The 15587-nt window shown below is 46.7% G+C and overlaps 1 protein-coding gene across 1 annotated transcript; it reads left to right on the plus strand.

The window, feature by feature from the left end:
- The first annotated feature begins 8865 nt into the window (after positions 1 to 8865).
- LOC310761739 (mid1-interacting protein 1-B-like) lies at positions 8866 to 10862 on the plus strand. The gene is made up of 2 exons (XM_083611862.1): positions 8866 to 9388; positions 10498 to 10862. Exon 1 carries the CDS (start codon positions 8970 to 8972, stop codon positions 9363 to 9365), a length of 396 nt encoding a protein of 131 aa, XP_083467988.1. The 5' UTR covers positions 8866 to 8969; the 3' UTR covers positions 9366 to 9388; positions 10498 to 10862.
- The last annotated feature ends 4725 nt before the right edge of the window (positions 10863 to 15587 follow it).

A 15587-nucleotide genomic window follows, 5' to 3' on the forward strand; every position in this document is an offset into this window, starting at 1 on the left:
TCATCTTGGGAGAGGTTAAAGAATACAGATTTGACATTCTCGGCATGCTGTATGTTGAAAGAAAATTACAGTGTTACCTCAGGTTACAGACGCCTCAGGTTACAGACACTTCAGGTTACAGACTCCACTAACCCAGAAATAGTACCTCGGGTTAAGAACTTTGCTTCAGGATAAGAACAGAAATCGTGTGGTGGCAGTGGGAGGCCCCATTAGTTAAAGTGGTACCTCAGGTTAAGAACAGTTTCAGGTTAAGAACAGTCCTCCAGAACGAATTAAGTTCTTAACCCGAGGTACCACTGTACATGAAAATGATGTACCATTGATATTTAACCCTAGTAAGTTAGCAAAAATGTACAAGACAGGTACAAATATCTGCTGGAAATGTAAAGAGAAAAAATGCACCTTTTATCCTTTGTGGTGGACGTGTAAGGTAATAAAAGCATTCTGGGAAATGATACATAATGAATTGAAAAAAAATGTTCAAAATAACTTTTATTTAAAAAACCCAGAGGCTTTTCTATTAGGAATTGTAGGTGCTGAAATTCCAAGGGAGCAAAAAAGACTTATTATGTATGCAACAACAACTGCATGGATGCTGTTAGCCCAGAGATGGAAAGAAGATAAAGTCCCTAGCAGAGAAGAATGGCAGATCATGCTGATGGATCATGGCATCATGTTGATGGATTATGACAAAATTGATTGGGAAGCTCAGAAACCAGGAAGGCCAAAACTTTAATAAGGAATGGGGGGAAATTATAATTTACTTGGAAGACCACTGTAAGCAGCTGAAAACACTAGCAGGACTGCAATAACACTTGTCATGTACAGTGGTACCTTGGGTTAAGAACTTAATTTGTTCTGGAGGTCCGTTCTTAACCTGAAACTGTTCTTAACCTGAAGACCACTTTAGCTAATGGGGCCCCCCGCCGCTGAGCGATTTCTGTTCACATCCTGAGGTAAAGTTCTTAACCCGAGGCACTATTTCTGTAACCTGAAGTGTCTGTAACCTGAAGCATCTGTAACCTGAGGTACCACTGTAATGAAAACTAGGGATATAATGAAGTTACTAAAAACTTGGTTTATGAGGAAAAGAGGCAGCAGAAAAGGGGTAACAACAGAACCCAAGGAGGGGAAGGTGGGAAGTCCAGAGATTCGGAGGAATCTTTTAACTGTGGATTTGATGTGGTATGATTATAATCTCAAATTCGTAGAACCAAAAAGAAATTATTTTCAAAAAAGATAAGAAGACTGGATGGAGCTCAGTCACCCAACGAGTGATCAGGACGGGCTCAGTGCCAAGAAAAAGACACCACTCTAGCACCGTTTTAGGCAATCGCAACCTTTATCCTTGAGCATATGAGGCAACTGTTTCCTTTCTTGGCAGCTAACAATGTGTCTTTATTTACAGATCTCCCCAAAATAGAACTGAACTGTGCCTACTGCTTTGAGCCTTTCACTGGGACTCAGCAAGGCCACACAATTTTGCAAATGCTCGATAATAGACAAGAGCTGTGCTGGGCGTTAGGATGAGCGCTGGCGAAATCTTTGGCCACTCTGGAGCAAGACCCATCTCCAGAGATGGAGAAATTTGTCTCGACAAGTGAAAAGTTGCATGGCGCCCATTTCCTTTTGACCCATTCGTTTTGGCCCAAGCAGCACTCAGCATTGCATGGGCCAAACACTTTGGAAACCCTTCTGCCAGAGCATGAAGTGTTCAGCTGTGTCTGCAGTTCTTCATTGCCAACAGACCATAGGGCACTGGAAGAGAGCTGATGCAAGGCCAGGAAAATAAGGTGAAGGGAGATTTCATCTCTGCAGGGTTTTTGTTCCTTTTTTAAAAAATTATTAAAGTTCTTATGTTACCTCGGTAAACATTCTCATATTCCATCACAAGGCTTATTATACTATAATTTTCAACATGTTTACAAAGTTTATATACTGAAAGAAAAAGAAAAAGAGACAAAAAACTATTCCAAAATCATTTTTGTACCAACACTTTGGACTTCCTGCCCAGTGGCGTAGCGTGGGGGGTGCAGGGGGGGCCGGCCGCACCGGGCGCAACATCTGGGGTTAGGGCAAATCCACGGGTTAGGGGGCGCAAATCCACGGGTTAGGGGGCGCAAATTACTTGCCTTGCCCCGGGTCCTGACAACCCACGCTACGCCACTGTTCCTGCCTATCCCGTTGTATATGCCTTTTTTACAAATGAATGTACAGCGGTACCTCGGGTTACATACGCTTCAGGTTACATACGCTTCAGGTTACAGACTCCGCTAACCCAGAAATAGTACCTCGGGTTAAGAACTTTGCTTCAGGATGAGAACAGAAATTGTGCTGCGGCGGCGCAGCGGCAGCGGGAGGCCCCATTAGCTAAAGTGGTGCTTCAGGTTAAGAACAGTTTCAGGTTAAGAACGGACCTCCAGAACGAATTAAGTACTTAACTCGAGGTACCACTGTACTCTTATTATTGTATATTTCTTTACATTTTATCTAATACATTCCTATATCAATATGTACCCTTGGTCTTATTTCTCGACTCAGTCTCTCTCCAACATCAATCGAATGCTAGCATAGATAGCGAACCTTTACTGTATTTTTTTTAACATATATCTCATATCTATCCCACTTTTCCATAAATTTTTGCTTTGAATTGCCTCTCAGGCTATTTGTCAACTGTGCCATTTCAGCAAATTCTTGCAGCTTGTTATGCCAGTCCGGTATTGTCGGGACTTCTTCTTCCTTCCACCCCTTTGCCACCAAAATCCGAGCTGCAGCTGTTGCATATAAAAATACCTCCCTAGAGGCATTCGGGATGTCCCTCTGCAGGGTTTTTGTTCCTAAAGCTGAAAGAGACCAAGCAATTCCTGCGTTCATAATGGGAAAACTAGAGGGTTCCTTCTTCCTGTAGCTGGGCCTATTATTATCATGGTTGTTGTTGTTGTTAAGTTGTGGGTGAACATATCAGACGACACAGCGATTCTTCAAACAGCTCTTGTTTATTCACAGGTCAGAACAGAACTGAACTGAAGGGTTCAGCCAGCCTGCTTATATAGAGCTCCAGTACAACGTAACTGTAACAATTTTCTAAAACTATCCAATCACTGAACGTCACTTTCGATCCCTTATTTGCATAACTATCTACAGTATCCCCCTGCTAGCCCAGGGTGAGAACTTCAGTACATAACAATTATTATTATTATAGTATTATTTTAATTTATATCCCACCCTTCCTCCTGAAGGAAACAAGGTGGCAAACATTTCAATAATAAGGATCAATTTAAGAAGGATATTAACAAGCTGGAACGTGTGCAGAGGAGGGCAACCAAGATGATCAAGGGTCTGGAAACCAGGTCTGATGAGGAACGGTTGAAGGAGCTGGGCAGGTTTAGTTTGGGAAAGTGGAGAGTTAGAGGACGTCCGCTCACCTTCTGTGGTGGGCGGTGTCACGTCCAGGCCTTGGGCTGCGCAAGTGATCCAGCTGGGATCGCCCAGCTGCCAGCTATTGCCCAATGCCAGCAGACCTTGAATGGGCTTTCCTCTGATGGCGGGCACAACCAGCCAATGGGGACGCGTGGGCCCACTCCCAGGGGTTGTTAAATTGTGGCCTGCCCGGCAGTCTTCCCTGCTCTTTTGTCCGATCTCCCACCTACCCACCCTGAATTTGATTGCTTTTACTGGAGTTTTGACTTTTCTATGGACTAACTCGGCCGCCGTATTTGGGGCCGGGCAGGAATTTTTTCATTTGGCAAATTGGCACTGGCCATCTGGCTTTCACCTAACCCTCTGCAATCCAGCCAGTCCATGACATCTTGTCAAGCACCCCACGTAGCACAATGCTGTGTTACGAAAAAGGAGCAATGCTGCAGCCGAGTGCTCCAGATGGCTGGAAAGCCAAACAGGATGTTGATGTTTTGGGACTGTACCGTGGGAACAAGGGACAGTCTGTTCTGTGCACTGAGCACCGGATGTTAGCTCAGAGTGTCACATGACCCTGTACTGGAAGTACATGGGAGGAGTTTTTTCTCTCTCTGCTGTTGGTGTTGAGAGAGTGCAGACACGTTTTCTCTGTACTGCTGGAAAGACAGAAATAAAGGCATGTAAATACATTTCTGTCTGTCTCTCTCCCCTCCCTGGGGATGGCAGGGAAGAGGGGAGGAGTGGTTGTGTTCTTCTCACGTTTGAGAAGGATTGGCCGATAGAGATCTGGCCTTGTCTTGCCGGGAGCCGAGACGGGGGAGATCAACAAGGAATCCAAGCCGGGCACCTGGAGAGTGGCCAATTCCTCTGACTAAGGCTTGATTCCGACATGCTGTTCCTTGCTGCAATAAATGGACACAGTTCCCCTTCTGGAGCTGGCTGGCTCGATTACCTGCCACCAGAGACATGTCTGACAAGTATCATCCCACTGGTCATTACAGGCAAGGTTCTCTTTGGCCTGGTAGCTATTGACTTCCCTACATGAATTTCTCTAACGCCCTAATAAAACCACTGCAAGGCAGTGTAGTCCTTAATTACGCTGGCTCTCTCGTCCTGAAAGCAAGATAAGCGTCGCAACCCCATAGTCGACTTTGACTGGACTTAACCATCCAGTGGTCCTTTACCAGCTCCATCTGGTATACAGGCTGAGACCCTGTCTGCCCACAGACTGCCTTGCCAGAGTGGTGCATGCTCTAGTTATCTCCCACTTGGACTACTGCAATGCACTCTACGTGGGGCTACCTTTGAAGGTGACCCGGAAACTACAACTAATCCAGAATGCGGCAGCTAGACTGGTGACTGGGAGCGGCCGCCGAGACCACATAACACCTGTCTTGAAAGACCTACATTGGCTCCCAGTACGTTTCCGAGCACAATTCAAAGTGTTGGTGTTGACCTTGAAAGCCCTAAACGGCCTCGGCCCAGTAGACCTGAAGGAGCGTCTCCACCCTCATCGTTTTGCCCAGACACTGAGGCCCAGTGCTGAGGGCCTTCTGGCGGTTCCCTCATTGCGAGAAGCAAAGCTACAGGGAACCAGGCAGAGGGCCTTCTCGGTAGTGGTGCCCACCCTGTGAAACACCCTCCCATCAGATGTCAAAGAGATAAACAACTACCTGACATTTAGAAGACATCTGAAGGCAGCCCTGTTCAGGGAAGTTTTTAACGTGTGACATTTTAATGTATTTTTAATCTTTCTTGGAAGCCGCCCAGAGTGGCTGGGGAGACCCAGCCAGATGGGCGGGGGACAAATAATAAATTATTATTATTATTATTATTATTACCTTTACCTATCAAGTCAATATTTGACCCCTGAATCTGCTGCCAATCCATTCACTAGACAACCCTGAGTTCCACTTCCCAAAAGGCTGGTGTTTGTCTGGTGTTAGAAATGCAACAAAGATCCCTGAACTTTCCCCAAACCTTGTGCGTTCCCTTTGACAATTGGTGTCTGGTTGGGTGTTGACCATTCAGCAAACACATGCTCACTCAGTCTGGGGCAGGTGGCACAAACCCTTTGCCCAAGTTATCACCCCACTTGTCAGCCCAGGCAATACCCTGTTTGGCTAGACAGCCATGTGTGTACCTGGCCTGCCATGAACTGCTCAGGAGACACATCCCAAAACAGAGAATATCCCTTCCTCTCTCTCATTTGTCTGCTGAAAGACAACATCACTGCTCAAGGACTGTTTTGATGGGGTCAAGCATCCAAAAGTATTTACATTCTATTCTGGGTCTGTTCTTGTCTGCTTGTTGTTTGCTGCTGACCATTAAGAGGCAGCTGGCTAAGAAGTGATCAGGCATGCTCCAGCATTGTAAATGAAATATACTCAGAGTCTCAAAGTGATTTCATGCTCTTTAGTCAGCTCATAGTGGTGAGGAGGAATGGATGTCCCCTCAAAGTATCTGCTTTATATACATTATTTACACAATGGGGCACAAACCCACGGGTTAGGGGGCACAAATTACTTGCCTTGCCCCGGGTGCTGACAACCCACGCTACGCCACTGGTCTTTTCTGCTCCATTGGGATTTTGGCACCTAGAATTCCTAAAATAAAGGCTTCGGGGGTTTTTTAATCATTCCCCCCCCCAATTTATTATATATCATTCCCCTTTTTTTAAACTCCCTTACATTCCACCACTTATGATAAAAGGTGCCTTCTTTTTCCTTACATTTCCAGCATATATTTGACCCTGTTTTATACATTTTTTGCTAATTTACTAGGAGTTAAATACCAACATCATTTTCATATAGTTTTCTTTCAAAGTGTAACATGCTGTGAATTTCAAATCCCAGTTCCATAACTTCTCCCATGTTGTAAGTTGTACAGTGGTACCTTGATTCTCAAATGCCTTGGTTCTCAAACGCTTTGGTTCCCAAACACCACAAACCCAGAAGTTTTTGGAACATTTTTCGGAAGCCAAATGTCCGATGCAGCTGTCGGCTATTGTTTCAGGAGCACCTGTACCAGTCAGAAGCTGTGCCTTGGTTTTTGAACATTTTGGAAGTCAGACGGACTTCTGTAATGGATTAAGTTTGGCACTTATGTTTTTGCTATTTATTTTCCATTTTTGTTTTTGAGGCTTTTTCAGTTAATTCGTTTTTGTGACTGTGTGGAACCCTGTTCAGCTACCGATTGACTGATTGATTGATTGTGTGACTGTGTAAATGGATAAAAGTCCCCCATCCAACAATGACTATCATCAGTGCAGGTAAGAAAACAAAGTGTTTTAATTTTTATTATCTACAATACAGTGGTAACTGTGGATACGAACAAGATCCATTCCAGAGCCCCGTTCGCATCCTGAAGTAAACGCAACCCGCATCTGCGCGATTTGCTGCTTCCGCGCATGCACGTGACGTCATTCTGACTGTCTGCGCATGTGTGAGCAGCAAAACCCGGAAGTAACACGTTCCGTTACTTCCGGGTCGCCACAGAGCGCAACCTGAAAGCACTCAGCCAGAAGCAACTTCAACCTGAGGTATGACTGTACTGCTTTATTTATTTTATAGTACAGTACATGGATTATTGCCTTTATTTTATGGATCAATTGTCTCGTTAGAGAGTAAAATTAATGTTAAATTGCTGTTTTAGGCGTTGTTTTCAAAAGTCTGGAATGGATTAATCCATTTTGCATTACTTTCTATGGGAAAGTGTGCCTTTTGAAATGCTTTGGTTTTGGAACGGACTTCTGGAATGGATTAAGTTTGAGAACCAAGATACCACTGAATATTATACCCAAGGTCTCTTGCTCAATGACCCTGCTTGAAACTCCTGATACCCCTTGCCGATCAGCTTGAGAGCACTTGCCATGAGAGCTAGATGGACCAATTCTATTACTCTCTATAAGTTAGCTTCCTACATTCCTAAGCAGTTTGTTGGTGTTGACCTTTAAAGCCCTAAACGGCCTTGCCCAGCAGACCTGAAGGAGCGTCTCCACCACCATCGTTCTGCCCAGACGCTGAGGTCCAGCGCCGAGGGCCTTCTGGCGGTTCCCTCCCTGCGAGAAGCAAAGCTACATGGAACCAGGCAGAGGGCCTTCTCGGTAGTGGCGTCCACCCTGCAGAACGCTGTCCTATCAGATGTCAAAGAGATAAACAACTACATGACATTTAGAAGACATCTGAAGGCAGCCCTGTTCAGGGAAGTTTTTAATGTGTGACATGTTGATGTATTTTTAATCTTTGTTGGAAGCTGCCCAGAGTGGCTGGGGAAACCCAGCCAGATGGGTGGGGTACAAATAATAAATTATTGTTGTTGTTGTTGTTGTTGTTGTTTAGTCGTTTAGTCGTATCCGACTCTTCGTGACCCCCTGGACCAGAGCACGCCAGGCACTCCTGTCTTCCACTGCCTCCTGCAGTTTGGTCAAACTCATGCTGGTAGCTTCGAGAGCACTGTCCAACCATCTTGTCCTCTGTCGTCCCCTTCTCCTTGCGCTCTCCATCTTTCCCAACATCAGGGTCTTTTCCAGGGAGTCTTCTCTTCTCATGAGGTGGCCAAAGTATTGGAGCCTCAGCTTCAGGATCTGTCCTTCCAGTGAGCACTCAGGGCTGATTTCCTTCAGAATGGAGAGCTTTGATCTTCTTGCAGACCATGGGATTCTCAAGAGTCTCCTCCAGCTCCAAAATTCAAAAGCATCAATTCTTCGGCGATCAGCCTTCTTTATGGTCCAGCTCTCACTTCCATACATCACTACTGGGATTAGCCAGTAAATATTACTTCCAGTTGGCATCTTCATGTTGCGGATGGCAAGACAGACCTTTGCCCAAGTACCTGAAATTAGAAGTTTAAACAGAGAGGAGACTGGGCTAAAGACTCGTGCCCAGCCCTTGACCCTGTATAGACGTTCAGACGGGATGTGGATTCCCAGACTTAGGTCGCTTGCCAAATATCTTTTTGGCAAGCGACCTAAGTCTGGGAAACAGTCTGCAAGATCTCTGCTTCACGTGCCCCGCAGCAAGATGGTGGCGTGAACCAGCTATCACAAACTGAGTGCAAATTATGCAATGCCAACCAAGGCACTCTTTCTGTGGTTTTCCAGCAGTGTGGCTTGCCAAAAGCTGTTTAATTTAGTACCAGTCTTGCTTAATTTAGGTCTCTCTCTCTTTCATTATGGGGGGGGGGGGAGAAAAAAGACAACCTGAACACGCAAGCGTCCAACTTTATGCCAAGTCGCTGATATGGGCAAAAGAGTTTGGGAAAGAATCCAGATTGTAAATAAAATCACACTGCAACCCACAGACGAGTCGCTGCCAAATTCTTGCAATTCATGGGAAGCTGGGATTGGCTCACTGGGAAAGGAGGGTCTGGAACTGGCGTGGAACTACCCCACTCAGGCTTTCTGGAAGTGACCAAGATTGCTATATAAATTGCCACCAGCAAGGCTGAAACATAACACAGCTCACACAGCTCACCTTTCCTGCACAGCACAGATTGGGACCCTGAAAAGGAAGTCAAATTCAGATCCGGAGAATCCCTCTCGACCCATCGCTATGGAAAGATACGTCTCTGCCGTCCGCAAGATGGAGCAAACGGTGATGTTTCCCAGCCTCCTCCTTGGAGTCTCCTTGGAAGACCAGGCTGAAACATTTGAGACCAACTCGAGCAACGGAGACTCCAGCGAGAGAGACCTGTATGAAGATTACACTCTGCTAAAAGCCATCAAGGGGAGGGCAGAGGGTGGCTTAGCACCTCTTGACTTCCAGAATCCCAGCCTCAAGGAAGAGGAGAGCAAGGAGAAGGCTGATCTGGAAGATCTCTTCCATTACCACGTGTCTGGCTTGCACCGCGTCCTCACCCAGTTGACGAGGAGGGCCAACGCCGTGACTTCCAAATACAATGAAATCATGGGGCAGATCAACCAAAACGAAATCTCTCTCCGCTGGTGAGAAATACGCCAAGGACACCAAAGGTGAGTTATTGGCTCACTCGGCCTTCTCCCACCTATTGTTCTCCCCTAAGCCCAGCCAATGGGACGCGGGTGGCGCTGTGGGTTAAACCACAGAGCCTCTTGGGCTTGCCGATCAGAAGGTTGATGGTTTGAATCCCCGCAACGGGGTGAGCTCCCGTTGCTCGGTCCCTGCTCCTGCCAACCTAGCAGTTCGAAAGCACGTCAAAGTGCAAGTAGATAAATAGGTACCACTCCGGCGGGAAGGTAAACAGCGTTTCTGTGCGCTGCTCTGGTTCGCCAGAAGCGGCTTAGTCATGCTGGCCACATGACCCAGAAGCTGTACGCCGGCTCCCTCGGCCAATAAAGCGAGATGAGTGCCGCAACCCCAGTCGGTCACGACTGGACCTAACGATCAGGGGTCTCTTTACCTTTTTAAAGCGCAGCCAACATGACTATGGGAACCGTGGTCAAAAAGATCTGGCAGGCACAGCTTGTGGAAGGCTCTATCAGCTGGTTTCCTGCATCAAACATTCTGCGTTCCTTCCATGTTTGTATGCATCCACGCTTTTAAACTTTCCACATGGCAACCATCGGCCAAAAGAAGTGGATGTGATAAAACATGATTTTGCACCACTGTACTGTAGTCTCCTGTTGCGGCACTGCCTGTTAACAGAGTCAAAGAGCTTTTAAAAATAGGCTTGCACACTCTTCCTTCCTTCCTGGTTAATTTTGTGGCCATTGTTGCCTGTGGATGAGGGACGTTGTAGCCACCAGGTCAACACAGGCTGGGCTGCGGAATGCCATTTTCTGACTTGGCAGGTCAGTCTTTCGGTGGTGAGGGTAATCTTATATTCATTCATATTGCAGGCCTTAGATTTGGGATTCAGGCTATTTATTCAATGGAAAGCTAAGCCTACGTGGCGCCTTCTCAATGTTGCCGTACTAGAACTCCCATCATTCCTGACCATTGGTCAACTTGAATGGAATATGGGAGTTGAAGTACCCCAGGAACACCAGGAGAATTCCATGTTGGCTATCAGTAAAGTTCTGGGGCTGAGTCACAGGGACCCTTGGTTTAAATTAAGACACAACCCACCTTGTTAACACCTTTTCCATTTTCTATTTTACAGGACAACCTGCCTTTCTGAACCTGCACATGTGTACAACTTGGGTCCTCTGTCTGAGGCTGTACAAAGGAGACTCTCCATGGACAATCTAGAGACCTTGACTGCAGCATCTACCCCACAATGTTGTGTAGCATGGACTTTACTTGAATAAGCCAAGCACTGAACATAATTGCTATCTATATTATATTTGTGAACGTAATTGCTATCTATATTATATTTGTGAACAAAATGGCTATCTGTATGGTATTTATGGACAAAACTGATATCTATAAACTCCATGGCAAACGTATGCCTTGGGTTTCCATTGCTTTCTGATGTTTAAATATTGCTTTTAGTTCAGACTAATAAAGCATTTTGCATCATTTGAAGCTGCCTAGACCACTGTTTCATCTAGTGCTGTAGTTGTTGACTACCCTGACAAGTAATGGCTCTCATCTAGAGTCTTTGCCTATTATGCTTGCTGTCTGAAATCATTTTCACTGGAGACAAGCGCTGTGCCACCACATGGCACCTGTGAGGAAATGAAGGGCATCAGTGCCCTGCCCACAATTCAGCCTTTTCGTGTGTGTGTTGCTTGCTGAAAACAGTGTCTGGGCACCATTCTCAGAAATCCTTTAAGATGTCCTGGAAAATCCAGGCATATGGCAGCCCATATCGGAAGTGGGGTTTTTTTTTGGCGAATTTCCTAAAAAATACCTCAAAAACGAATTATTATTATTTTTTTAGAATTTGCCAATAAAACTCAGCAACTCTGGCCAATAGGAAACCTAAAAAAAGCTTGCCAACTTTGCCAAAAAGAGAGAAAGCTTTAGTGTCCAGATTTTTACTTTTTGAAATATTGCAACCCTACCTGGTTTCTAGTCATGGGTCTGAGAGATTTTTTCCCCCCTCTGCTGTTTTTAACTGGGAAAATCTGCTGTTTACTGCTGAATTGGAACAAGCATCAAATGGGTTTTCCCTGCTTAAGTGAAGGGAGAAAAACCTTTCAGACCCGTGACTAGAAAAATCCCAGGACAAGGCAAAGAGTGAATGAGCCCTAAGTTAGAGGCAGCCCTTTTAATTTTCCATGGAGCAACCTCATGATAGGGGCATAAATCAAAATGGCTCCCTCACAGGAGGACTGTTCCTTGCCTGTCAGGAAATGTCCCCCAAGAGGGTATTTTGCCAAGGTGCTCTCCAGGATTTCGGACAGGGAGTTCTTCCCAGCCCTGTCTGGAGTTACTGAGCATCAATCCTGGGACCTCCTGGATGGAAAACACATGTGATACCACAGAGCTGTGTCTCTTCCAGAAATGCTAGTACACCTTCCCGTAACATAAAGCCAAGATTTTTGTTGAGTCTGTCCCTGTTCAAGACTCACGTCCAGGGCTGGATTTAGGTTTGATGAGGCCCTAAGCTACTGAAAGTAATGGGGCCCTTTATATGTCCAGCTGTCCTTTGTCAACAACAAATGGTCACAGTTTTTTTGTGCTGAATATATGCTATATGGTAATTTATGGACCTAATAGCTATCTAAAGCCATTTGCACATGCAGAATGTAGGCACCCTATATATAGAAAAGAGCAAACCAGTGATATTTTAGGGAGCAGGCTAGCAGGCGGGGCCCATGACTTACATCATAGGAGCCTACACAACACAAAACACTGTTGCTGTATGTAGGTTTTATTTTATTTGTTTTTTATCTTATATTTTGGAAATGTACATCCAGTGCTTTATTTTCTTTAAATTTTGGGGGGCCCCCCAAGAGAGTGGGGCCCTAAGCTATAGCTTGTTTAGTTTATATGTAAATCCAGCACTGTTCATGCCCCCGATTCAAGGATTGCTGCCTTAGCCATGTCGTTGTCCCTGCCCCTTCCAACATTTCACAGTTGGAAATAGCTTGTAACACCCCTGTTTGAACAATAAGCACTGTGCAATGCCCCGATATGCTCTCACTAATTTCTGAAGGCTCCCTGCTTCGTGGGCTATGCCCATTGACTATGGCATAGCCGGACGCACCCTGGCAATCAATGGGGTGACAGATCTCGCAGCCAGATCGCCCTCTCACCACCAATTTAGGCTGTTCGCACACATATCATTTGAAATAAACAGGGGTCCTTTATCTCCCAGTGCACTTTTGCACATAACAATGTGGGCATGTTTTCAAGCTAGCATACAACCGTGTTCTCTATTCCCTTCCTTCCCATTCCACAACTTTAAAAAATAGAGAGGAGGTAGAAATTGCTTTGCTGATATTCAGAGGCTACAGCACTGCTTCTAAGGAGCGCTTGAAAGAGCTGGGTATGTTTAGCCTGGAAAAGAGGTGACTGAGAGGAGATAGGATGTTGTTGTTGTTGTTTAGTCGTTTAGTCGTGTCCGACTCTTTGTGACCCCATGGACCAGAGCATGCCAGGCACTCCTATCTTCCACTGCCTCCCACAGTTTGGTCAAACTCATGCTGGTAGCTTCAAGAACACTGTCCAACCATCTCGTCCTCTGTCGTCCCCTTCTCCTTGCGCCCTCCATCTTTCCCAACATCAGGGTCTTTTCCAGGGAGTCTTCTCTTCTCATGAGGTGGCCAAAGTATTGGAGTCTCAGCTTCATGATCTGTCCTTCCAGTGAGCACTCAGGGCTGATTTCCTTCAGAATGGAGAGGTTTGATCATCTTGCAGTCCATAATTCCAAAACATCAATTCTTTGGCGATCAGCCTTCTTTAGGGCCCAGCTCTCACTTCCATACATCACTACTGGGAAAACCATAGCTTTAACTATGCGGACCTTTGTTGGCAAGGTGATGTCTCTGCTTTTTAAGAAATATCACCTTGCTGACATCTTCTAACCTTAGAAGATGAAATAGATTGTATTGAACTTTTTTTTTATTTTTTAACCTTCATAATCTCACAGAAAGCAGGTAGGACAGGCTGCCGAAAAAGCTAAGCAAACTTTGTTGGCAAGGTGATGTGTCTGCTTTTTAAGATGCTGTCTAGGTTTGTCATTGCTTTTCTCCCAAGAAGCAGGCGTCTTTTAATTTTGTGACTGCTGTCACCATCTGCAGAGATAGGATAGCCATCTTCAAATATCTGAAGGGCTGTCACATGGAGGAGAGAGCAAGCTTGTTTTCTCCCGCTCTGGAGGGTAGGATTCGAACCTGTCAGGTGTGCGTGCAGGAGCCAGGCCCTGTGACCAATAAGACTTTGCAGGACTGGGGCCTTCCTAAGTTTGTTCTGGAGAGGCAAGGCACAGCCACACAGGTGAGGCCAATTGGTAACTCACTGCACCTGGTGGCAAGAGCCGGGAAGGGATATAAGGTCAGCATTTCCCTTCTGCTCTTTGCCACAGCGACACGTTCCCTGCCTTGCTGCGTTTGGCGTCTTGCTTCCTGATCCTTGAACTTCGGCTTCTTGATCTTCAGACCCTTGACTCCTTGCTTCTTGATCCTCAGACCCTTAACTTCTTGACTCCTTGCTTCTTGATCCTTGGACCCCTGATTTCGTGTCTCCTTGCTGCCTGACCCTCGGACCCCTGACTTCTTGACTCCTTGCTTCCTGTCCCTCAGACCCCTGACTTCCTGACCCCTTGCTTCCTGACCCTCGGATTCTTGGCTTCTCGACTCCTGGACCCCCGTTCCTGCTCCTACCCCGCCATCTTGCCCCCGGTCCTGCCGTCCCCTGCTGGGACTTTGATCACCCATGAACCGGACCGTGACAGAACCAATGGTTTCAAGCTGCAAGAAAGGAGATTCTGACTAAGCATTTGGAAAAACTTTCTGACAGTAAGAGCTGTTCAGCAGTGGAACACAGAGAAGCTGTTTCATGAGACGTGGTGGACTGCCATTCCTTGGAGGTTTTTAAACAGAGGTTGGATGGCCATTTGTCGTGGATGCTTTAGCTGAGATTCCTGCATTGCAGGGGGTTGGACTAGATGACCCTCAGGGTCCCTTCCAACTCTAAGGTTCTATGATTTGGTGAAAGATCACGCATGGGTTAAGCCAGGCATCCCCAAAGTCGGCCCTCCTGATGTTTTGGGACTACACCTCCCATCATCCCTGACCACTGGTCCTGTTACCTAGGGATGATGGGAGTTGTGGTCCCAAAACATCTGGAGGGCCGAGTTTGGGTGTGCCTGGGTTAAGAGCATCCAAGGCTTCTCTGTTTGATGGCCTGGGACTCAGGCTCAGACTCAGAGTCTCAGTCTGCACCGGATCCTTTGCCTCGGGCTTCATCTGAACCAAGTCTGGGGCCTGATCCTGAAGAGTCCCAGTCTGCCCAGGTTCCCCTGCAACAAACACCAGCTGGGCCGAGTCAGGGGCCTGAGCCTGCCCTGCTCCAGGGGATTACCTCGTTGCCTTCAGCTGGGCCATCACTTACAGCTGCTCCACTACCGGTTGGGTCAGGGGAGGCTGAGGGGGCCTCTGGGTCTAGTAACCCACTGACGTCTCCTGAGCTGCAGAGACTAAGGTCTGAGAGAAGGAGAGACCTGAGTACTCGCAGGAGTGCTTGCCTCTGGGCAAAACAGGGAGGTGAGTCGCCGGAGGATCAGGACTGGCCGCTACCCCGACAAAGATAAAAGGCTGTCGGACCCTGCCCCAGGTTGCGGGAGCAACGTTGCTGTTTGCTAGATCCTGCCTGAGATCCTGTACCTGTCCTTGCCTGGTTTCCTGCCTCGTGTCCTGCCTTGGCCCTGTCGGACTGGCTCCTAGCAGAACCTTCGGATTCTGGACCGGTCCTGGACCGCGTTTCACGGGTTACCCCCGGGCCCAGCACACTCTGCCTTCAGGAGTAGCAATGGCTCTCCATGCAGTTATTGCAAGCCTGTTTTTTTGTCCTCCAATGATTCTGAAACTCTGGGAATAAACATTGCTTGATTTGGCTTGGCGTTTTCCACTCTGCACATCATGACTTGTCAGTTATTGATCAGCAAGTCCTGGCTTCAACTGGGGTCAATCAGTCCACCTCTAATTTGGGTTCATTCCAACCTGTAAATAAAGTCACATGGCTAACCACACAGGAGACAACTGATGAGATGCCAGAGGAGGAGAAATGTGATTGGCTGGGGACACAGGGGTGTTGTCCACCGCTCCAATAGACCTCTTCCTGATCACACGTTTCCACCCA

The sequence above is a fragment of the Podarcis filfolensis genome (genome assembly GCF_964270895.1).
Source record: "Podarcis filfolensis genome assembly, chromosome: 4".
Classification (NCBI taxonomy): Eukaryota; Metazoa; Chordata; class Lepidosauria; order Squamata; family Lacertidae; genus Podarcis; species Podarcis filfolensis.

Bases quoted from the DNA above. Each gene is read 5' to 3' on its own strand.
- LOC310761739 (XM_083611862.1), top strand. From the start codon at position 8,970: ATGGAAAGATACGTCTCTGCCGTCCGCAAGATGGAGCAAACGGTGATG.